The sequence below is a fragment of the Rhincodon typus genome, chromosome 40 (genome assembly GCF_021869965.1).
Source record: "Rhincodon typus isolate 14 chromosome 40, sRhiTyp1.1, whole genome shotgun sequence".
In the NCBI taxonomy this organism is placed as follows: Eukaryota; Metazoa; Chordata; class Chondrichthyes; order Orectolobiformes; family Rhincodontidae; genus Rhincodon; species Rhincodon typus.
Window position 1 is genome coordinate 16590095 of NC_063371.1, and position 25850 is coordinate 16615944.

General features: G+C 42.1%; 1 protein-coding gene across 1 annotated transcript in view; it reads left to right on the forward strand.

The window, feature by feature from the left end:
* Positions 1-25505, forward strand: part of LOC125487331 (probable G-protein coupled receptor 139) — a 37576-nt gene extending 12071 nt beyond the window's left edge. Inside the window, exons 3-4 of the mRNA XM_048618526.1 lie at positions 24138-24265; positions 24607-25505. Coding sequence (XP_048474483.1) covers positions 24138-24265; positions 24607-25505 — 1027 coding nt within the window. The remainder of the gene's footprint in view (positions 1-24137; positions 24266-24606) is intronic.
* Positions 25506-25850: the final 345 nt, after the last annotated feature.

Below are 25850 nucleotides of genomic sequence, written 5' to 3' on the forward strand. Positions count from 1 at the left end.
CGTGATCTTCACGATATTTCACAAGCACTGCACTTTGAGGAGGCGATTTGGGAAGGTGCATAAGTCTGACAGTGAGTGGCTGTGCCTGTTGTGTGATGTGAGTCAGTGAGAGGTTAGATGCAGGGAAAAATAGAAACTGCAGACGTTGCAGTCCAAGGTGGACAAAGAGGAGGCTGGGAGAACAAAGCAAGCCAGCCCCAACGTCGAGGAAAAGGTGCATCAATGTTTTCAGTGTTAAAAGTCATCAGTTTATGTGGAGTTATTGGTGTTGGACTGGGATGGGCTCAGAGATATTGATGTGTAGCTGCTGGTGGTGGACTGGGGGCAGACATTGTCAGAAATCATACAGTACCAGGTTTTCGTCCAACAGTTTGTCTTCATGTGTTAGTGAGAGAGGTGGCATCAGTCACACAATTTGTAAGGAAAAGATCAAAGGGCCACACCCACTGATGAGGATGTAGAGACAAGGACAGAAATCATATAGCACCAAGTTATAGTCAGAAAGGTTAATTTGAAATCACAAGCTTTCGGAGTCTTCACTACTTGTTCAGGAATCATATAAAAGGTACTGTCAGGTTGATGCTACAGGGTGTGCTGACACATGCAACCGCCCTGAAAGCCGAATACTTGACCACAGAATTTGTAGACGTGGTGGCTTGCGATCGAGCTGAAAGTAGATTACTATATCATGGTCCAAGAGAGGGAGTGTCTTTTGCCTCCTTTTATTTCACTTTGCAATGCACTTCTGACAATGTGATTGCTATTACCGTACATATTTTCTCCCCTGGTCTGCAGTTCCCCCTGCATGGACGGTTTCTCTCTGCCAGTTGTTTCTTTCCCACAAATTCCACTTCTGTATTTGGCTTTTGCTACTTCATTTGCCCGCTGGAATTACGCTTCCCAGCTCATCTTCTTTTAAAATAAAAATCCTTAGTCCCGAGGTCTGGAGAAGTTTGTTTTTAAACTAAAATACCGTGTGTGCTGTAACTCTGCTGCCAACAGCAGTGCCTGGTGGATAAACTCAGCAGATCTGGAAGCATCTGTGGAGGGAGAAAGCAGACTTAATGTTTCGAAATCGGTGGGATTTCTACCAAACTGAATGATGTTCGCAAATTGCTTTTTACCTTTTCTTTCAAGCAAAAACAGCAGAGGCGCTATGATTTGCATAGAGGGCAAGGGCCAAAAACATAGCAGCTGTTAATGGTGGTGAAAGACAAACAAAGAGATGCAAAATGGTTTTAAGTTCAGGTGTGAAAGGAAGAGAATGAATTCCCTTGACTGCCTTTCTCTCCATCTATCTCAAATCTATCTCTATTATTCTCTTACAAACATTTCATTTCAGAGTATTCTAAACTCCAGGACACAGCACCGTGCTTGTCTCATTTCAATCCCACGCCATTGACCACTTGCTGTCCAGCCATCATTCTGGTGAGTCTACGTTGCACACAAACGCACATGGATTTCCAAGTCCGTGTCTTTCTTGCTTTTCTCTATTTAGAAAGCCAATGTCATTGCCGTGCTAACATGAAGTATGTGGCCTGAGCAGTGGCTGACCGACTGACACCTTCAGATTCATTCATCTGGGTTTTGCAGATTAAAACACACCTGACACTTTTTAGGTTATCGTCCCTCAGCGGATGAATTACAGCGAGATGTGAACTGTTTTTTTTTTTTTTAAAAATGTTAGACTGTGCAGGGACAAAATAAACTAAACATTACCACGTTAGAATGTAGGAACAAATTACTGAAGATGCTGGAATATGTACTGAAAACAGCTAATCCTGCAGATCACAGCGGATCAGGCAGCATCCATGGAGAAAGAGCAAGCTAACGTTTCACGTCTAGATGACTGTTCATTAGAGCTGCAGTGAAGTGTGAAGGGGGACAGCATTTAAGATGTAGTCTGGACAGAGGGGACATGGGGATAGTGGGTGTAGGGTGCTGGTGGTGAAAGGATGTTGATCGTTCGGATTAAGTGATCAGAATTTGAGAATGGCAGTACAATGATGTGTCTCCTGCAAGAGTTGGAATTTCAGTTACCATCAGGAGACACACCATTGATCTGCCATTCCAACATTTTGATCACTTAATCTGAATTACCTGCATCTTTTCTCCACCGGCACCCTATACTCACTACTCCCACTCACCCTCCTTCAACTATAACATTAATGCTCTCTCCTCTACACCTCACTTCAGCTCTGATTTTTGTTTTATTCATTCATGGGATGAGGGCGTTGCTGGCTAAGGCAGCTTTTATTGCCCATCCCTAATTGCCCAGAGAGCAGTTAAGAGTCAACCACACTGATGTGGGTCTGGAATCGCATGTAGGCCAGACCAGGTAAGGATGGCAGTTTCCTTCCCTAAAGTACACGAGTGAACCAGATGTTTTTTTTTCCAACAATGGACAGTGGATTCATGGTCATCATTAGAGATATTTATTAGATTCAATTCCATGTTCTGCCATGGTGGGATTCGAACCCACGTCTCCAGAACTTTATCTGCGTCTCTGGATTAACAGTCCAGCGATAATACCACGAGGCCATCGCCTCCTCTGATGAGGAATCATTTAGACTCAAAACGATAGCTTACTCTCGCTCCATGGAAGCTGTGTGACCCGCTGTGATCTCCAGCATTTGCTGTTTTTGGTACAATCCTAAACGGGGTACAGCCACTGTGGACGGTTCCAGTTGAGGTCTGGAATTCTGTCAGCACAGGAGAAGGGTAAACGTATCAAAAGCTGCTTTCGTTCTTATGCTTCCACTGTAGAAATATTAATTATACTTAAGAAGCAGGAGAACTCCTTCTCTCCGACTTGACCCAACTACCACCCACCCCTGAAATAACTGTACACCTCCCCCACCTCACCAATCCAATTACCTGCACACCCTCGATCGAAATGGGTAGAGTAATCCACCGACTTACCAGCTACACTCCACTCCTCTGGCAAGGCTGCTAACTGAAACACTTGCCCTGGACACGACAGCACCCCAACATGACTAACCCAGAAACAGTGACCAAGCTAAAAACAGCTAATCCCGACACAACACCCCATGACTGCTCGCAGATATGTCTAATCTCTGCGGCAGCTACCCACAGCACGGCTACCCCTTGACAGGGAACACCCACTTCCAATACAACTATCCCCTAACATGGTTAAATCCCAACTCGACTGTGTCTTAACATGGCTTCCCCCGATATAGTTACCTCACGACAAGACAACGCCATGACATGACTACCACCTGACATGGCCACACTCCACACGACTACACTTGACACAGCTAACCCCTGACATGTATTACGATGACAGAACAGCCGCCAACACGTCCAAACCTCACCGTGATTGCTGCCTGACATGGCTACTCATTGACACTATTGGCCTCCCAACACAACGTCCCCAATGTGATCCTATCCTGATGCAGCTATCCCCCAAAATGTCTATCCCATGACATGACTAAACTTCAGATACAATTAACTACTGACAAGACTACCCTCTATCATAATTAACTCGGATATGCCTCACACCTGGCACCACAAACCACTGACACGGCTGCCACTTAACAAAACTGCCCATGACATGACTAACCTCCCGACATGAGTCCCCCAGACATGACAGCACCCTTACATGATGACACCCTTACATGACTACCCAAGGCATAGTGAGCGCCCTTATACAGCTACGCTCTGGCACACTATCCAGTTGTTTATCTGTCAATAAATAGCTAACAAGCTTCTTTACTGTAGCTGAAAACAGAAATGTTAATCTGTCTGCAAATTTTCTAATCTATCAGACATGCAGAGGCAGCTGCATTGACTGGGAGAGCCTGAAGATTAATTTAGAAATAGAACTAACTTGTTTAATTCCAGCTAGTAAACCACATTGAAGAAAATGTTTCAGTGAATGCTCTTAATAAAATATGTCCACTGGCTCAGGTGTATATTACTGTCTTGTGATCTATTTAGTGGATTTCTAAGAAAGTAATTTCCCATTCATGTATACCATTCACATTAGCTAACCCGCACATGCTAGTGATATATAACTAATAGAACTTTATCGTTGCTAATACTTCTCCCAATATCGACTATGTGTATGGGATTTCAAGGTATGAAATAGCTTGATGATTCAGACCACCTGTGAGCTGAAAACATGCATTCATTTTTGGTGGCTCACAATCAAATACTAGAAGGAATTCAGTACATTTATCTCTACAAAAACAATATCATTGATTGATACCTGTTTAACAGTAAATAGTAGAACAGAATATAACTTTACCCATTACAGAATGTTAACCAGACCCCAACTCCCACACCATTTTACAGAAGTTTGATTGCTTATGATCCACTTATCAGGTATGCCAGTAACAGTAAGAGTATTGTAATATATTTTCAGGACACTGCCGATTAGATAATGCATTTCTATCTCAAGGGATTTTTCTCTTTTTGATGCAGATAATCTCACTATGTCAAAATTTGAATCAGTAGACTCTCAAAGTATTGAAGTTATATGCTGTTCGATCTCGATAAGAACATTGAGATTGCGATACAAAGCATTAAATAAGGCGAAGCATCTCATGACAGTCAATTCCCTGCAATGATGTAATATATTTAGTAAAAAGGTTCAGCTGCAGAATTCCAATCACAATAGTTAATTATTCCTTTTCTTAAATTGCAATTTACCAATCGTGGTGTAATTCATTCAGAACCAATAGGCTCAAAATCATATCTCATGATGCTTCAGAGAAATCCACATTAAAGTATGACCGCTCAGCAATTACAATGCAAACGTTGAAGTTTCTAGTGTATTTCTGTTCTACGTCAGCCTGAGGTTATTTTTAATGCACAAAATGACGGGCATCTTTGAATATTCACAGAATGCCAGAGATTGTCCAAAAATTGATGAGTTTGGAGTTTCATGAACTACTATTCATGAAAATGTGACTTACAGTGTTTTGACCAGAAGGTAAAAGAAAGTGGGACACGTTTATGAATGATTGTGAGGGCGGAGTGGGAGAGAGCGATCCAATATTTTGCTCAGGCAAGTTTTCTACATAACTATCTGTTCTGTGCACCTGTAGAAAAACCGCTTTTGAAGAGATTTTTTTTTGAGAATGTGGTAGAAAAATGCGATTCAGAATTTCGGTAGGAAAAGAAAAGCACAAAATATAAAGAGTCAATGATGAAATGGGTGAAAGCCAATTTCAATATATTAAGAATGGACCTCTGCTGCTGGAATGCGTAACAATGTTCATGAGAAACGTCGCAGCTGGTCAATTTGCTGATTTGAAAATTGAGATGGTGAACGTAAATTCAAGGTTTGTCCGCTGAAAATGAAGGATAGAAAGATATAAATTAAGACATATAAGTAAAACTGTCCTTATAACTGTCAGAAAATGCATTCAAAATTTTAACATGACGAGAACAGTTGCAGATGGGAAGTGAAAAAAACAAGCAAGAGAAGCAAAACTGGATTATAAAAAGAGACTGGAACAGCTTTTAACTGCTCCAAGCAATTACACCTTGTTTTTCCATTAAGGAGATCAAAAGTGTATAGAGTGCAATAGAGTTTGGCTCCTCAATGCCCTGTATCGACATAGTAACACATTCCTAATATTGTTTTGGTACATTGCTTTGCTTAACTTTAAGGTTTTGGAGTAGATTTGTAGCTTGGGTTGTGGGTGTTGAGGTTGTTTGGCTCACCGAACTGGTTTGTTGTTCCACAGACGTTTCGTTATCATGCTGGGTAACACCCTCAGCCTCCGAGTTGCTGAAAAAAGTTGCTTAACTTTTTTTCCTTAAAACACATTTTGTAAGAAACAACACCATTCAATTTACCGTCTTAATCAGTTGTTGCATCTGCGTACAAATTTTACGCACGTACCAGGAGACAAAACGTTCTCTGTAACACCGTATTCTCAAATTTGTCTCAATTTAAATAGCTACTGTTGTTCTACTGCTCCTGCCAAAGTGGACACGTTCCAAAAACCCTAATTACACTTTTGTTTGCTGCCGAACATTTGCTCACATTTTTCACTTGTTTATATTCCATTGTGAACTCTCAATCTACTTGACAACTCTGTCTGTGTGTATGCGGTAATCCACTCTAACCCATTCACTCCCCTTAACTAAATCAGTGCTTTCGGTTATAAGTACTCTACGATCCAAGTTGACTTCTGAAGGACTCCAATATTTTCATCTTTCCAACCTGAAAATAAGAATTGACCTCGACTTTCTACCTCCTGTTAGTTAACTGGAGCTCCACAATTCTTACGTAGCAACTTAGAAGAGTTGAATGATTTTCTCTAGCACTATGTAATGTACACAACGGGCTGAATGACATCATCCTGTTGCTGTGTAACTCTTCAGAGGTGCTGCTTTGTCTCGTCCTGTCTCCTTGTAGTGGTCTTGTATGACTGAAAGTGTCTTCCAGATTCACATAATCATTGACTCTTTATTCGATCAAATATTTAACATTTTCAGCATTTGCTGAGCTCTGGGGAAGCCCCTTACAGATACGTACGTATCTCTGTCTAAAAATGAAGACCCAATATATTAAATGGTGCCCCCCCACCCCGACTAACTTTAGACATCCCCCCCATTGGGAAACATCCTGTCAGTATTCACCACGTCAAGTCACCACAGTGCTGGTTACACCTGAATAAGATTGCCACTCATTCTTCTCAACGACATTGGGTTTAGACTCAAAATGCTCAACATTTCCACACAGGACATCATCTTAATCTGAAGAATCAGTTGAGTGAACTTTTTATGAACTGCTTCTAATTTAGTTCTATCCTTTCTCAGGCAAATAGACAAAACATGACCCACAGTCATCCATACGTGATCTGAGTAAGACTGCGTACATTTGCAGTGACGCTTCCTTGCTTCAAAGTTAAGTACTTGCAGTAAACGTCAAAAATGGCTTTAGGGTTCGAGACACGTTTTCTGTGTTTTTTTTTAAATGTATATACGATTCACTTTGCAGATGTAGTGATTTTTTTTCTCTCCAAGAGAGTTATGACTCCTTCGAAATCTCTTCCCCAGACAGAGGTAATGGCAGCATCATTGAATATTTTGAAGCACAGAAGGATAGATTCATAAATAACAGTGGAATCGATGTTTGTGGGGACTCGGTGGGAATGTGGAGCTTAGGACACAATTGCATCTGCCAGAATCATTATGAATGGTGGAACAGACTTGAGGGGCTGAATGGCCTTCTGACGTACCTTTAGTGCATGTTCCTGTGTTTGTAATAAACCGACTCTGTTCAGTCCCTTTTCCAGTTTGCTAATTCACCTACTGGCCTTTCTGCTCCTGGATCGGTCTGAAACATTATCCGGAACATTCTATAATTACCTGAATCTGGAACAGGATATACGCAAATTATGTGAAACGTTCTGTTGCGGGTATTCTCCAGAACATTCTACAACTGACATTCTCTGGAAAATTCGATACCCAACTTTATGCAGAACGATCTATGACCAAATATTCGGTGGAATATTCTGTAACCAACATTACATTTGAAAGGATGGATGTCATTTAAGTGAACAGAAAATAAGACCTCAAGGGAAAGAATCTCTTCCAGGGAGAAGAAGACACTGCTGTGAATATTCCCTAGGCAGTTAAATATATTGAGGTTGTTGACTTGCGCGCAGAGCTGGCTTGTTTTCGTTTAGACGCTTTGTCATCATGCTAGGTAACATCATCAGTGAGGCCTCCAATGAAGCGATGTTGTTCCACTCAGCTTAAAATTTATTCTGTCTGGTCTGATATGGTGTGTAGCGTCATTTCCAGTTGTCTTCTTTTTGGGTTTGTATATGGGGTTTAACTCTATATGTTTATTGATTGCATTGTGGGTTGAGAACCATGCCTCTAGGAATTCCTGCGTGTGGCTATGTTTGGCTTGGCCTACTATGGTTATTTTGTCCCAGCTAAGTTGATGGCCTTCATTGTCCGAGTGTACTGATATTAAGGAAAGTTCATTGTGTCATTGTTTCGAGCTGATGTTTATGAATTCTGATTGCTAGTTTCCTTCCTGTCTGTTCAATGTCATGCTTGTGGCAGTGGTTGCATGGTATTTAGTAAACTATGTTGTTCTGCATTTTGTGGGGAAGGGGTCTTTAATCCTTGCGAGTATTTGTCGTAGAGTTGCTGTGGGCTTGTGTGCCACCATGATACCTCGTTGTTGTAGGAGCCCCCTTGTCAGTTAGGCCATAAGACAATAAGACATAGGAGCAGAAATTAGGCCATTCGGCCCATCGAGTCTGCTCCGCCATTAAATCATGGCAGATAAGTTCCTCAAACCCATTCTCACGCTTTCTCCCTGTAACTTTTGATCCCCTTGATAATCAATAACCTATCTATCTCAGTCTTAAATGTACTCAATGACCTGACCTACACAGACTTCCGTGGCAGTAAATTCCATAGATTCACCACTCTCTGGCTAAAGAACTTTCTCCTTAACTCTAGTGTAATAGGCCTTCCCTTTACTCTAAGTCTGTGCCCTCGGGTCCTAGTCTCTCCTACCGATGGAAGCATCTTCCCAAATCGACTCTGTCCAGGCCATTCAGTATTCTGTAACTTTCAATTAGACGCCCCTCATCCTTCTTAACTCCAAAGAGTATAGTCCCAGAGTCTTCAAATGTTCCTCATATGTTAAGCTTCTCATTCCTGGGACTATTCTGGTGAACCTACTCCGAACCCACTCCAGGGCCAATGCATCCTTCCTGAGATATAGGGCCCAAAACTGCACACAATACTCCAAATGTGGCCTGACCAGAACCTTATAAAGCCTCAGTAGTATATCCCTGCTTTTATATTCAAGTCGTCTCAAAATAAATGCCAACAATGCATTTGCCTTCCTGACTACTGACTCAACCTGCAAGTTTACCTTTAGAGAATCCCGGACTAGAATTCTCAAGTCTCTTTGCATATCAGAATTCTGAATTTTGTCCCCATTTAGAAAATAGTCAATGCTTTTATTCTTCTTACCAAAGTGCATGACCTCACATTTTCCCACGTTGTACTCCATCTGCCACTTCTTTGCCTACTATCTAACCTGCCCAAATCCTTCTGCCACCTCTCCACCTCCTCAATACTACCTGTCCCTCCACCTATCTTTGTATTGTCTGCAAACTTAGCCAAAATGCCAATACTTCCTTCATCCGGATCAATAATTTATAAAATGAAAAGTTGTGGTCTGAACACTGACCCTTGCGGAACACCACTTCTCACCGGCTGCCATCCTGAGAAAGACCCCTTTATCCCCACTCTCTGCGTTCTGCCAGACAGCCAACTTACTATCCATTTTAGCATCTTGCCTCTAACACCATCTTACTCAGCAGTCTCCTGTGCGACACCTTTTCAAAGGCCTTCTTGAAGTCCAGGTAGATAACATCCATTGGCTCTCCTTGGTCTACCCTGCGCAAGACTTCCTAGAAGAATTCTAGCAGATTTGTCAGGCATGACCTCCCCTTGATGAAACCATGCTGACTTTGCCCCATTTTACTGTACACTTCCAAATATTCTGAAATCTCATCCTTTACAATGGACTCCAAAATCTTACCCACGATGGAAGTTAGGCTAATTGGCCTGTAATTTTTCATCTTTTCCCTTACTCTCTTTTTAAACAGGGGTGTCACCTTAGTGATTTTCCAGTCGTCTAGGACCCTCCCTGACTCTACATATTCTAAAAGAACACCACTAACGCTTCCACTGTCTCTTCAGCTATCTCCTTTAGAACTCTGGGGTGTAGCCCATCTGGTCCAGGTGATTTGTCCACCTTCAGGCCAATCAGTTTTATTCGCACATTTTCCTTGGTGATGGCCACCATACTCAGCTCTGCTTCCTTACTCTCTTGATTACTCGTGTCTGCCATCGTGAAGGCTGACGAGAAGTACCATGTTTCTTTTTTCCTCGGGATGAATTTTTGCTAAGTTTCCTAAATTAATCCCAGAAACTGCTGCCCTTGTTGTTGCACTGTCTTTCCTGCTAGGCTCCTCTTCCAGTCAATTCTGCCAAACTCCTCCCTCATACCTCTGTAGTCGCCTTTATTCAGCTGCAATGCCGTTATCTCTGATTCTATCTTTTCCCCTCAAATTGCAGAGTAAATTCTATCATCTCATGATGACTACCTCCTAAGGATTCAATTACCTTAAGCTCCCTTATCAAGTCTGCCTCATTGCACAACACTAAACCCAATTTTGCCTGTTCCCTTGTGGGCTCTACCATGAGCTGCTCCAAAAAGCCATCACGTAGACATTCACAAACTCCTATTCTTGCAATCCACTGCCAACACGGTTTTCCCAGTCCACCTGCATAATGAAATTCCTTATGATCACTGCGACTTTGCCTTTCTTACACACCTTTTCTATCTTCTGGTGCATCTTGCGCCTCAGCTCCTGACTACTGTTTGGAGGCCTGTACACAACTCCAACTATGTCTTTTTTTTTACCTTTGCGGTTGCTCAATTCTACCTACACAGTTTCTACACCGTCTGACCCGACTTCATTTCTTCCTATTGATTTAATTTCATTTCGCACTAATAAAGCAATCCCACCCCCTCAGCCCATCTGCCTATCTTTTCGATAGGATGTATATCCTTCGATATTGAATTCCCAATCCTGATTCCTTTGCAACCACGTCTCCGTGATGCATACCACGTCATACCTGCCAATTTCAATCTGCGCCACAAGCACATTAACTTTATTTCTTATAATGCGTGCATTTACACATAACACCTTTAGTCCTGTAGTAACCCTCCCCTTTATCATTGTCATTCGTTTTTCCAGTGTTTGATTGCTACCCCTTTCCAAACACTCTGTCCTGTTTGTGCCTGTGCTGGAGATTTTAATAACCTCTCCTGAGTTCTCCTTCCCTGTGATTTCCTTCATACTTGTCCACGTAGTTGAATCCACCAATGCACGTGATAACCTGCTGCTTTGTTTCCCACTGGGGCAAGTTTCACCATTCCCTTCCGATCCCGACCTCCCAACTATCTAGTTGAAAGTACTGTTGACCAGCCTATTTACCCTTTTCGCTAGAACATTGGTCCCAGATGTACCCAAGGGTACAGTTTCCTTCTCTTCAATGCTGATGCCAGAGTACTGTGAAAAGGACCCCTTCTTTCCCGCACCACTCTTTTAGACACGTATTTACTTCCCTTATTGTCATGTCTTTATGCCAATTAGCACGTTGGTCGGGCAGTAATCCAGAGATTAGAACCCTTGAGGCCCTGTTGTTTAATCTGGTTCTGAGCTCCTGATAATCTCTGAACAGGTCCTCTTTTCTTGTCTTTCCTATGTTGTTTGTTTCGGCATGAACTTCAACAACTCGATCCTCCCCCTCCTCCTCCAATATCCTTTCAAGCCAGTCAGAGATATCCCTTACCCTGGCACCGGGCAGGCCATGCGAGACTCTTGATTCTGCTTACAAAGGACACTATCTTTCCGCCTAATTATAGAATCCCCTACAACTACCACTTGTCTTTTTGCTCCCCCCCTCTTGAATGGCCTCACATACTACGGTGCAGGAGTCAGTTGGCTCATCCTCCCCGCAGCCCTTTTTCTCATCGACACAGGGAGCAAGTACCTCGTACCTGTTGGACAAAGTCAAGAGCTGATTCTACTCTGTTCCTGACTGCAGGATACTCTACCTGCCTTGCTTACAGTTACACGCTGCTGCGCATGGTTACTGACCAAATTTGAAGTACTTAATCTACCATATTGTGACAGCCTCCTGAAAAACAAAGCGTCCAGGTACTTCTCCCCCTCCCGGATGTGCCACACTGTTCGAAGCTCCGATTTGATCTCACCAACTCTTCGCCGAAATTCCTCCAGCAACCAACACTTGCTGCAGATGTGGTCACTGCAGTTCTCAATGGGATCAGCCAGCTCCCACATCACACAGCAGCAACACATCACCTTTCCAGCCATTTCTACTTTTTTAATTACTTTATTAATTCATATAATTTATTATAATGAGTTAATTAAATTTGTTGATACTTCTTTCGTGGATTCTTTCTTAAATTTACTGCAGATTTCCACTGCCAGAATATATGATTTTACTTACCCAGCAGTCCCCTCTCTCTCTCTCCCGACTCCCGCCCCTCAACAAGGAAGCTCAACAACATATTCACCAGTTCCGATATGTTTTTGATGTAGGGCAGTGTGGCCAGTGTATTACAGTATACTGTTCCCTCTTGTTGTTGACTATTTAGTAGGCATCTGTGGATAATGTTGCAGAGATATCCGTTCATACTGAAGATTTTGTACAGGTGCTGTTCCTCTTTCCTGCGTAGTTGTGGCGTGTTGCAGTGAGTGGTGGCCCATTCAAATAGTGTCCTAATATAGCTCTATTTATGTGCATTGAGGTGGTTGCTGTGGAACTTGAGGATTTAGTCAGTGTGCGTTGCTTTCCTGTATACTGAGGTTTGGAATTCCCCGTTGGTCATTAGTTCAACTCAGACGTCCAGAAACCAAAGCTGATTGTAGTTTTCTTGTTCTCTCATGAATTTAATCCTGGTGAATACGTTGTTAGTGAGGCGGAGGGTCACTTTTAGATTGGAGCATTTCATAATGAAAAATGTGTCATCCATGTAACAAATCCACAATTTAGGTTGAATGTGGGGAAATGTAGTGTGTTAGAGAGTGTAGGAACTGCAGATGCTGGAGAATCTGAGATAACAAGGTGCAGAGCTGGATGAACACGGCAGGCCAAGCAGCATCAGAGGAGCAGGAAAGCTGACGTTTCGGGCCTAGGCCCTTCTTGTGCTAGTCTTTGCATGACTGCCTCTGAGATGTGTCTTGAGATGGGTAACCCTATGCGTGTGTGTTGGGCGAATATACTTTTCTCACATTTAAATTTTTGTGTTATATTGAGGATCGAACACAATTTAGACCAGCAGACGCAAATTTTCAACCACAATTTGTCTCCAAGGAACTGGGAAAGATTCTTTCAGGACAGTGACATTTTCACCTTTCCTGTTGGTTAAAGTGAGGAGGTGACTTGTTCTGCTCTTGTGTGTTCTAGTGAATACGAAGTTTCGACAAATCTTCTTTTTTATGGATGTGTATGGGGAGGTATTTTTTCATGTGTTTTACCTCACTTTAAAAAAAATGTTTCCGACGTTCTCCTTTGTTATTTTAGCTCCAATTATTTCAACAAATCACTGAATACAGTGGCACAGAATTAAAATGTCGACAGGTCCCCAACTCAACAGATATTCTTGTATCTTTGCCTTCAGGCTAATGACCTTTTTTTTGTTTCTTTTCTTTCCTCACAGTTAACCTAGTGACAATATTCTTCCTGTTGTATAAAAACAATGGATTATCTTCATGTGTCACTTCTGCTGCTCCATGGCAGCAGTTGATCACCTGGTCGTTATCCTGGACCTGGTATTGAGACACATTCTGATCCTTCACAATGAACAGGGGCGTCACCGTGGCACAGTTTTCAACAGGGACTGAATTCCACCTCAGCCTTTGGCGACTATTTTTGTGGAGTTTGCACTTCCTCCCCGCGTCTATTTTGCTTTTCTTCGGGTGATCCAGTTTCTTCTCACAGTCGAACATTGTGCAGGTTAAGGTGCAGGCTTGGCTACGTGAAATCGTCCCATAATGTCCAAAGATGTGCAGGCTAGGAGGATTAGTTATGCTAATTAAAGGGGTTATGGGGAGAGACCTTGGTCTGGGTACAGTGCGCACGCGATGAGCTGTAGGCCTCCTTCTGCACAGTTGGGACTCTTAATTTCCTGAGGGATAATATACACCCATGCGTATTGCTTTATGCACTCACTGACTTTTCTCTGTGACTCACTGTCACTAGTTTTGACCAGGAGCTGAAAATTAAATATAGCAATGTGAAAACAGTGGCTGTGCTTCTGGGAATATTGAGCGTGCTGAGCTATTTTAAGATCATTTACTATTATTTTGATGTAACAGTCGATACTTATTATTTCCCACTCTGGACCACAATCCAGTTCCTCCTAACATTCTAACCCCGAATATCCCATTTATCAACATTCTGCTGCTCAGGTTTTTCAATGTCAGACACATTTAAATGACTAACAGAGTCCACATAGCCTCACCTGGACACAGCATTTGACAGCAGACAAAATCCATCATTTTAAAATTTGTGATCACAACAAATTTCATCCTGTTATGGTCAACATTAATGGTTTATTAAATGGGAACCGGATGTACAGTGCGTTGTATCAGTCTATATATCTCGATTGGCTTGTGATAGATTTGGGCTTCATACTGCAGCTCATCAGTTGCTGCAAAAACGCCACAATTTATGACCATATTCAGACGTCAACTGAGGGATATGCTGAAATGTCATTTCACTCAAATTAATCAATGATATACACCAATTAATCAATAAATCCAATATTTTCTCATTTTAATTCAAATTTTCAGCAGTGAAACGGCCTATCACTGAAGTAATATATTGAATGTAGTACAGGATTGTCTAACCTTGCAATACAAATATAATGTAAATAACTGCAGATTATGGATACCTGAAATAAAAACAGATATTGCTGGAGAAGCTCAACAGGTCTGGCAGCATCTGAGGAAAAAGAAAACAGAGTTAAACTTTCGAGTTCGGTGACTTTTCGTCAGATTTAGACAACAATAAGTGTTCATTTTAGTTTTAAATTTCAACAATTTAATTGCAGAATCTACCAAATTAAATTTGTAATAACTAAATATGCGTTGAAAATGCCAAACGATAGGGCTAGAAAATGGAAGACCCTATGAGTTGGGTTTAAATAATTCTGTTTTTGTTTTCACCCGTGGTGGCTTGTATTCTGAGCTCAATTCATATCCCCCTCCCACCTATTTTCCCTCTTAGCCTCGCTCCCTCCTTTATTATATTTACCTTCCTCCGACCTCACCTCCATTTTCTCCCTGACCTTACTGAATATTGGACCCCCATTCTGCACACACTCTCTCTCTCTGTCCCTCCTGTCCTCTGTACCACACACATTCTCTCACAATTTCCTCACTCTCTCTTCACGGCTATTCCTCTGACCGTCTCTCTCACTTTTCTTCCTTTTTCTCCCAATTTTCCCAAAATCTCCTTCACTTCTTGCCTCTCGCTCTCACTATGTCAACATTATAATTCTTGTTCGTTTTTTTTTCTATCTTCCCATCCCCCTTCCAGCTCACTTTCTCTCCCTCCATGCTAGATTCCTTTCATTATTTCTCTCTCCATTTTTGGCTCCTTCTCCTTATCTCACTCCGTCCCTCTCTCTCAGCCTCTCCGTGTCCCATAGCCAAACAGCCAAACTGCTCAAGGCACTATGCATTAGAAATCCCACTCTGCCACCTTGACTATGTTTCCTCTGGCACCCCGGCTGTACAGAGGGAGGGACAGAGCCTTGTTTTCTGTTCAGTTTGCTGATTGACTTTAAGCTTTACACCTGACACTCTCTGGAAAATCAGAGCCTTTTATGCACCTTGGATGCGGGGATATCTGATTCTTTTTCTGGACTGGATGTGAAACTTTGGTGGACCTGATGGAATGAACGTCTTGCAGATATTTATTACATATCCTCAGATTCATTTAGCAAGCAAGTGGTGAGCTGCATTCTTTACTTGCTTTTGTCCACGTGCTGCAAATACACCTACAAAAAGCCTGAAAAAGGACTTCCAGGATTTTGACTCAGCAACATTAAAGGAAAGATGATTCATTTACATATCAGAACGGTGAATGGCTTTATGAAGAACGTGCAATTGGGTGCTGTTCTCATATTTGTTCTGTTTCTTAACACAGTCGTTGACAACATCAGTTGAAGCATGATGCTGAGGAAACAGTGGGAGTGAGTACCCGGGGCATTGCTAATGGAACAGAGCGGGTGTAGGATTTCAGGCTACTGCTAGGTAAGCAGACAAGGTTTTGGGCCATAGGCATTTCCACTGGAAATGAAGTGCGGATTGGGCAACCGGCCATTGCCAGGGGAACAGAGCGTAGGTAGGACAACAGGTTGTTTCCAGTGGAACAGAGTGGGGAGGAGACACAATCTGCTCCCCGAGAAATATAGTGGGATTGAAGACTTACGCCGGAGGGGAACAGCTCAGAGAAGCTTCAGAGCGAAGGGAATGGAGCCAGGTATTTCCCTTTGTAATGTGCTAATGGGAAACGATTTGGTGTAGGGCAGAAAACTGTTACTTTGGGAACACAATGGGGATTATAGCTGCTTTCTATGGCTAGTGGGATAGATTAGGAAATGGGAAAATGCGCGAGTATTTCTCTGGGAACAGATTGGGAATGGGGCCTGATTCTCCTTCTCTCGGATAAAATCGAAATGGGGAATAAGGGAGTAGTGTATGAATTTGACCTGAAACAGCTTATCTGGGATTACAGACAGTTATTCTGAAAATGGGATGGCAATGTAGGTGGCACTAGTTGAAAGGGAAACCGTGAGGGATTGGAATCAAATAATCAAACTGTTTGTTAGACAACATCATGGCAGTGGGCTCGGAGGCCGTTTTTCCAGGAGCAAAATCAGAGTTTAACCACGGCAGGTTTCTTGGGAAGTTATTCTGGATTCAGTGACTGGAGGAACTGAACTGGAGTGAATCTGGGGCCTGTTCCTCGGGAAGAGTGTGCGAGTGATGTCAGAACATATTTCTTGTGAAACATAAGAGGGAGAGGGCGAGATTCAGTTGCTAGATGAATCTGATGTGACTTGTCACTATATCTGTTGTTCGACAAGCAGCGAGAGCTGTGGCAGCAGAGTGTCGTGCAGGGAAGAGATTGGGAGTGGAGCTGGATGCCATTGTTAAGTAAAGTATGTGGCTGTGGGACTTTGTTGGTTGGCAGGGAAACACAGTGGGAGTATACTGTTATTCAGTGACAATATTGGTGTGGGGTCGGAGTCTTTTGTAGGGGAACAGAGAAAACCTAGGAACATGTATCTGTTGCTAGGGGAATATGAGGAGAGAACCATTTTGTTTTTTTTTGCTTGGCGAATCTTGATGAATAGCGATTGAAGACGGTTGCTAGGGACAAAAAGTGAGAATGGGGCAGAATTCTGTTGCTGGAAGATCAGATTTGGCGTTGGAGCGGTCATGGAGACTTTAGCTCTGGGATAGAGTAGAAGTGAGAAAAGTTTGGAAATGGGGAAGAATGCTAGTGTTCATGGAGCAAAATGAGAACTGGACCCGAGACAGTTGTTAACGGAACAGGATGGAATTGGGGTTAGAGATTTTCTCGGAATACAGTTTGGGAGTCTCACTGGGGCCTGTTGCTGACAGAACAAATTCAGAGCTGAGCTGCAGTATATTAAAAGGGAACAGACTGGAAGTGATATAGCAGTCAATAGCGGGTTCGATAAATTGGAATACAGAAAGAGCTTGTTGCTGATAAAAAAAAAAGGAATGGAAGAAGGAGAAAAGGCTGATGCCAGAGGAACAGAGTTGGAGCAGTCCTAGAATCTCTTGCCTGTTAAGCAGTGATTGAGGGGACTGGATAGATTTGCAGGGGGCAAGAGTGGGATTGGCATCTGAGCCAATTGTGAGGGAGATCGTGGGAATTTGGTTTTGGCCTATTGTTAGAATTGCCTAGTCATTTGGAACCAAAGCTTATTGTAGGGGAAGAGACTGGGACTTGAGTCGGTGTATGTAGCTAAGTTAGATCGAATTGGGGTTCAGTTGGAGGTTGTTGCTCAAGGATGGAGTCTGTTGCTAGAATAGAATGCGATTGTGACTGCAGTCTATTTCCTAGCAACATATAAAAAGTATGTTCTGAACTTGTTGATAATGGAGCAGATTGAGAGTGGAAAAAGAGCCTCATAATCTGCGAAGAGACTGCAAAGGAGAAAGGAGGCTCTTACACTTAGTACAGAGTAGCAGTAACGAGATTGTTGTAGGGGAACAGATTGCGAGAGGAGTTCAAACTTCTTAGTCTGGGAATAGTCGGAGTGTGCATGGTATTTGTTACTGGGAAATAGGGCTTTGGGTGGGGCAAGTATCTTTTGCCAGGAGAGCACAGTCTGAATTAGGTCCGATCATGTGCAACACAGTAAGCGTGGTTCGGTGTAGCTTGGGTACTGGTTGTATTTGTTGGTGTGTTTGCCGAGCTGGGAGGTTTGACAGCTGATGTTTCGTCCCCTTTCTGGGTGATATCCTCGGTGCTGTGTAGCCTCCTAAGCAACAACGCTTCACAGGAGGCTCCACAGCACCAAGGATTCACCTAGTAAGAGGATGAAAGTCTGCTATCAAACTTCCCAGCTCGGCAAACACATCAACTTCTACAACAGTGAGCGTGGGATTGGAGCGCATTTAAAAGGGAGCAGAGTGGGAGTACACAATGGGAATCATGGTACTGACTGATGTTCACGGAGCAGAATGCAAATCGAGCTAACATGTTGCTAACGTAACAGTGTGGCACGAGAGATAGATTTGCGAAGAGAATAGAATGGGACTAGGCCTAGAGTGGTTGAGAAAGGAACAGATTGGGTTCCGGAAGCGGGAGAATTGTTGACGGGAGGACATTGTGTGAGCCTGGGCGGAGGGATACAGATACTCAAGGTGTGGAGTTTGAATAGACGTAAGATATGTTGCTAATTGAATAGAGTACGAGTTACAACAGATAGTAGCGTGAGGGGAATTGAGTGTGAAGCCTAATGATAGGAGAACACAGTAAAAGTGGAACTTCCTCTACCCTGAGTGATACTGGTAGAATTTGATAGCTTTCTGTAGTTACCCTCGTCTTCTTATAAACTGTAGTGATATAATGTTAACTGATCCATCACCTAAATCCGCATTCCCGCCATTCCAGGAATCAGGCTGGTAAACTTAATTTCTGAACTAGACTTTATGTGTAAATGTCATTGCTGCCTGAATAATAACCATGCAGTCCCACTAGTGGCACTGTTCCCACTCATAAACAGGATTTGGGGATTATAGGCAGCACTATGTTCACTTTCATTCTTAACATATCACTCAGTAATTCGGCGTGCATTCCAGTGACAATTGCATGCAAGCAGTCTGCCTTCTCATGATCTGTACTGACCACCTCAAATTCGCTGTTTTCTTTCCAATTCTGTGTCTGTCCGAATATTGTGTCGAAAAGTAGATTATTAGCAGGCTAAAGCTCTAACTAGTCACTTTGTCGATTTATAATTTTTCATCTTTTCCATTGTTTCCAGATCTATGTATTAGTAACAGACTTATTCTTTTTCTGTACAAAAATCTGGTCTGTACTTTCCATCAAACAGGGCTTTCATAGACAGGTCTGTTGGAAATTACTGCATACTTTTCATAATGTTCAATTTATACAACAACTCCAGGAATGGGATCTTATTTTCTTTTAGTGTGCTACTAAGTGAGGAGTATCTGAAAGAGTTAACAGTTCCAGATGTTCTGCCTTCAGATTTAATGCTGAAAACACGCAGTCTTTCGGCCAACATACATGGAAGTTGTACATGGGGACCTGCAGAATCCTGCTTGTAGAGGATAACGAAAAAATTGCCCTGGAAATTATACTTTCAAACTGTAAATAAACCTACACCTGAAACTGTTCAAAGTTTCCATTTCAATCTGAGATTTTGTAAGGTTTCAATTTTTTTTTTATTCTTGAAACGTTAGACTATTAAGTATGTCATCTAATGCCTATGTAACGACCCAACTGGCACATACTCAACTCATTCAACTCAATATACACTTCCTCCAGACAGGTGATAAACCTCAAACCCTCTATCTCCTTCCCCTTCCAGTTCCTCCGCTTCTTCCCACTGCAGCTCAAATTCCCAACACTCAACCTGCAGATCCTTACTGGACTGGAGATCTGACCTCACTTTTCTCCAGAATAAGAAAGTTGTCACACATCCACCAGGAATCTAGCCCGCTGACGCAACTGCTGGATCGGCTCAAATCAGATACCTCTGGCGCTAGATCTAACCTGACACTTGCCAGCTCCCACGGCGGACCAGAGGGATACGGCCCACCAACAAAACCCACACAAGACCCAACCCGAGATTTCATACCACTAAATCATTCTGCGCTGGACTAACCTTCAGCTTTACCTTCCCAACTGCCAGCAGGCCGAATTTCTCTGAGCCATTCTAACACATTCTAAAGTCCATATCATTTACTTTGCCAATTTCAACGCTGTCCCTGTGACTTGGCACGCTACCCCTTCTGTCTTGGCATCATATCAAGCTGGCAACATATTACCTACTGCCCTGAAATCCTTTGTCTTATAGCCTATCACTTCACAGCTTCTAAACTACCTATCTGGAAACCTATTAACCTGGAAACTATCCCTACCATTCTGGCATCTTAGACTCTGCACACCACCACTTTCCAAGCTGGTACCCTATCCATCTGACATCCCACTTACCTGCCACAACACCCCTAACACTATGGCACTTTCACGCAAACACCTCAACATTACACTCACCATATCTACTTACACTTTGGCAACAGCTCTCTGAGTGTTTGTGTCGAGTTTTAAATGTCAGAATGCTGAAGCTGACTGCTGTGAAAAAATGGCTGTGTTTTTCCTTCCCCAAATATTAGTAAGCTGCAATATCACAATATAAGTATTGTTCTTCATTTCAAAGGTAGCCCTGAGGGGAAAGCCTCGTCAGAAATGCAGAACTCCACACTTTTAATTCATTAAAAAAAAAACAATAGTACAAAGCATTAATGCTACGGAAATATAATTGCTAGGAAGTTCAGAAAATAAATAAAACCATCAGAAGTTTGATACATTGAAAAGGCATCTGAGAGGTTTTCAGGTGGGACGCTGTGGTTTTCTTTGGGGTAGGGTATAAAGGGAAGAGTTGCATAACGTTCTTACACGGAAAATTCGAATTTAGCATGCGTTTACTTCGGTTTTTCAACGAACATGATTCATGTACATGCTGAAATGAGAGCACTACTGCCTGACGTTTCAGTTGAAAGTTACAACATTTGCAGGGAGTACATGTTAGTGTCGATTTGTCCTGCATAACAAGTCTTCAACGTGTTGAGTTGGAAAAATATCAAATTCTGATCAGATTGTTTTGTTATGTGCGGGAACTTGTCATCTCTGCCGAATAACATCAAATGTGTCGGTAATGCTGACTCGCAACTACTGACAGGCGAAGAGGACTTTACCTTTTAAATTTCTTTGCTAGAAACGTAAAGAAACGTACCTGCCGTATCAACAGAAATACATTTGAAACCAAGCCCAGATTTTCTATGTGTGTTTATTTTCTGATCATATTACTAAAGACAGAAATGTTAAGGTAGTGCCCCGCCAGATTATATAATTTGGGAGGTCACGTTGCGGCTGTGCAGGAGATTGGTTAGACCACTTTTGGAATACTGCGTGCAATTCCGGTCTCACTGTTATAGGAAAGATATTCTGACACTTGAAATGATTCAGAAAAGACTTACAAGGATGTTCCCAAAGTTGGAGGTTTTGAGCTATCGGGAGAGGCTATTTTCCCTGGAGTATCAGTAGCTGAAGGGTGACCTTATACAGGTTATAAAATCAAGAAGAATATGGGTAGGGTAAATAGACAAGGTCTTTTCCCAGGGTGGGGAAGTCCAAAACTAGAGGACAGACGTTGAAGTTGAGATGGGAAAAAATTAATAGGCACCCAAAGGTCAACTTTTTCATGCCGGGGGTGATGCATGTATAGAATGAACTGCCAGAGGTAGTGCTGGAGTCTGGCACAATTACAACATTTAAAAGGCATCTGGATGGGTGCATGAATAGGAAGGGTTTAGAGAGATATGAGCCAAATGTTAGCAAATAGGATCAAATTTAGTTAGGATATCTGATCAGCGTGGATGAGTTGGACTGAAGGATCTGTTTTCCGTGCCGTGCATCTCTATGACTGTAAATACAATAGTCTGACTGCACAGCCAGGTGTTTCAGTTGCCACTGAGTTGTAAGTGTGAGGCAGCGAATATGGTATATGCTTCCATCCCTGCCAGGGATGCTCATTTCCTATGAATGAAATGAAATATCTACTATATACTCCATTACATTCATGACATTAAGATGAACAAGCACGCTCAGTGTGTTTGTAAACGCTAGACGCAACTTAGAAACAGCACCACTTCCGGCGTCAGTTCAGATACAGGAAAGATACTAGAAACTGTAGTTGCATTCGGACCAAAAGAAGAAGGGTAATGTGAAGTGTTGCATTTTGGTATAGCAGATCAGGGCAGAAAATACACTTAATAGCAGGGTCTTGTGGAGAGTTGCCAGACAAAGATAACTTGGGATGGTGGTTTATAGATCCTTGAAAGTGGCATTGCAGGTAGACAGGGCAGTGAAGAAGGCGTTTTGTACGATTCTCTTTGTTGTTCATTGAATTCATTCAATACACTGAATATAGGGGTTGCTGTGTCCTGTCGTGGCTCTACAGGACATTGTTTAGGCCAGTTTTTGAATACTGCGTTCAATTCTGGTCTCCCTGTTTTTGTAAGGATGTTGCTAAACTTGAAAGGGTGCAGAAAAAATTCACACGGATTTCGCCGAGATTGGAGGGTTTGAGCTCTCGGGAGGCACTAAATAAGCTGGGGCTAATTTCCCTGGAACGTCGGAGGCTGAAGGGTTACCTTATAAAGGTTTACAAAATCGTGAAGCGCATACGCAATGTGAATATCTGAGGTCTTTTTACGAGGATACGGGAGTCGAAACGTAGGTGGCATGGGTTTAAGGTGAGAGGGGTAAATTTTAAAAGTGCTTAAACGTCAACTTTTGCATGCAGAAGGTGGTGCATCTATGGAATGACCTGCCAGAGGAAGTGGTGGATGCAGAATTAGTTACATCATTTGAATAGCATCCAGATAGAGATACATGGGACAAATGGTGGCAAACTGGGCTAGATTAATTTCGGATACTTGGTCAGCAAGAACGAAGTGGACCAAAGGGATATTTTCCACGCTGTCCAACTTTATGTCTCTATCTCACTCCACTACTGAAGGAAGAGAAACTCATTGCATGTGCAACTAATAGCAGCCGACAGCACTAGAAGATTACAGTCATTCTTGATTTTTCATCTTCAAAACCGGCAGACTTTCCTTCTACAACCCGTGACTGCACTACATAGCAACTTTGATAGCCTTTAATACATACCACGCTGATTTATCAGTCCGTGATCAAATGAAATCCGGCACTGAACCACTTAGAAAGATGTTATCGAAGAAAGGACGAGACGATTACTTGGAAAACTATATATGACTAACCCTTGTCAGGAAAAATAAGACAACTAGCTGATTGATTGCATCACTTTCTCACCAAAGGAGCTCCGGAATTGTTTACTATCTTTTTTAACCCCTTTGAGGAGTTGTAACTTGGCTGTACTTGAACCATCTCCTCTTCCGAACTAAAGCGAATCTGAGTGCAGATAGAATTTCATGAATAAAACACAAGCAGTCTAAAATGTACCAATGAGGCAGTGACTAAAATTGTGATAACTCAAGGGCAGGAAATGAAGTGTGTAGATACTACAGAAGTTTGTGAACTGGAGAAGGTTATAGGTATATGATTGGAGTCTGATCTGGGCAAGGTGAGAGAATTACCATTGGTCAAGCACTGAATGGACCTCCTATGCCTCATTCATTTTGAAGTAAACTGTCAACTAATACCGTGAGGCTGCACTTTCCAGTTGCATATAATTCTTTATCCAACTTGGCGACACTGTGGCACAATGGTTAGCACTGCTGCCTCACAGTGCAAGGGACCCGGGTTCAATTCCACCCTTGAACAACCGTCTGTGTGGAGTTTGCACGTTCTTCCTGTGTCTGCGTGGGTTTCTTCCAGGTGCTCTGGTTTCTTCCCACAGTCCAAAGATGTGCAGGGTAGGTGGGTTGGCCATGCTAAATTGCCCATAGTGCCCAGGGATGTTTAAGTTAGGTGGGTTAGACATGAGGAAAATGCAGAGGTAGTGGAATGGGTCGTGGTGGGACGCTGTTCAGCGGGGTGGTGTGGACTTGTTGGGCTGAACGGCCTGTTTCCACACTGTAGGGATTCTACGTTGTATCAAAGCTGGTGTTTTCTTCTTCAGAAGAAATAATTGACACGAATACATTTGTTAAATTACTGTAAGTAATCTTAGGGATGCATCAACATGCTTGATTCCCTGTAGGTTTGATGTCAGTACAAATATGAAGTTCCTTCTCTTACTATAGGTGTGTATCATCCACAGTCTTTCAGGTTGGAGACAAAGAATCATATTCTGACCAAGAAATGTACAAACCTGCTATTCAGCTGGTGAAAGAGGCTTACTACCCAATTCTCGCATCGGTTGCTCTTCCTGGTGAGTAAGTTTTACCTGTTAGTTTTTCACCTGTGTTAAGTGTTTTCTTAATGAAAAAAGTTAGTCTTTTTTTTTGCAGTATCCACATAACCCTCTAAAAATGATTTGATATTTATATTCTTTAAAGCACCTGGATAAAAGGATTTCCTGGATTTTATAACTGTCTTGCCATCCATTGCAGGTAGATGTCTGCAGCAGAGTATTCATCTTATTCAATATGTGGGTTGTTCTCCCATTTTGATAGTTACACTGAATGGATTGATGTACTATCAATAGTTATCTCTGTTTTCTTTTTCCAATCAGACACTGGAATATTAATTATCTGCTCTAACTGTTTACAGCTAACTTGGTGACAATCTTGATTCTCTCAAGTGGAAACTGTGGCCTTTCCAAGTGTATCTCTGTTTATATGGTGGCAATGGCAATAACAGATCTACTGGTCATTATCATCAATGTGATTGTGTATCATATCTTCATTTATCACTTTCCATTCTCATTCTTGTCCCACACACCGGTGTGCAGGGTCATTTTATATCTGACTGCTGTGTCTCTCGATTTATCTGTTTGGTACGTAGTCTCCTTTACATTCGATCGATTTGTCGTGATCTGCTGCCAGAAGTTTCAAATAAAGTATTGCACCAAAAGAACGGCAGTAGCAGTTATAATAACATTTTTGTTTCTGACTCTTTTAAAGGAAATACCAATTTTATTTCAATTTGAACCTAACCAAATAATTAACAAGGTGCAGTGGGGTTGTCGCCAAAGAGCTGCTTATTTCTCTTCACCTGCAGGAATAGCGTTTGTCTGGTTTTACAGCACCTCAGTCGTTTGGCTTCCATTTGGCCTGATTTTCCTGTTTAATTCAATAACTGTCAGACGTATTTTAGTGGCCAATAGAACGCGTTCAGTACTTATGTGCCGCGGGAGTGAGAATCACAGAGACTCAGAGACTGAGAATCGAAGGAAATCCATCATTTTACTCCTCTCCATATCAGTCACTTTTATATTGCTCTGGTTGACAAACGCTGTGAGTTTTGTAACTACCAGATTTGTAAGCACTAGGTATTACCAGGGAAACCAAAATAACCCTGATTATATCGCCACTGAAACTGGATCATTCTTGAAGTTGTTGAGTTGTTTTCAAAACCCGTGTATTTATGCAGTAGCCCAGAGAAAGTTCAGAGCAGAGCTAAAGAGTGTGGTAAAATCTCCATTCAGATACATCAACAGGAAAAGATAAGAACAGAAACGCAAAAAATGGATACAAATAAATCAACTCTTTCGAGAAATTTGCTGGTAGTGACGTCACAACTTCCATTTGTTCCTATTTTAGATTTCTTTTACTAGCAATGTGAAAACTGGAGGAAGGTCACGTGCAAAATTCTGGGTTTTTGTCCTCGACGTTGTCGCCAGTTGCTGTTTTCTACTTTACTGAATCATTTGCTGATTAAACATTCCTATTGCATCAAATTCAGGTATCAAAGATAATTATGATAAGGTCCAGTAACGTCAGACAAATGGCACCAAAATAATATAATACTAACTGGAATTTAACTCAAGAAAATTATATTTGGCGTCGAACTAT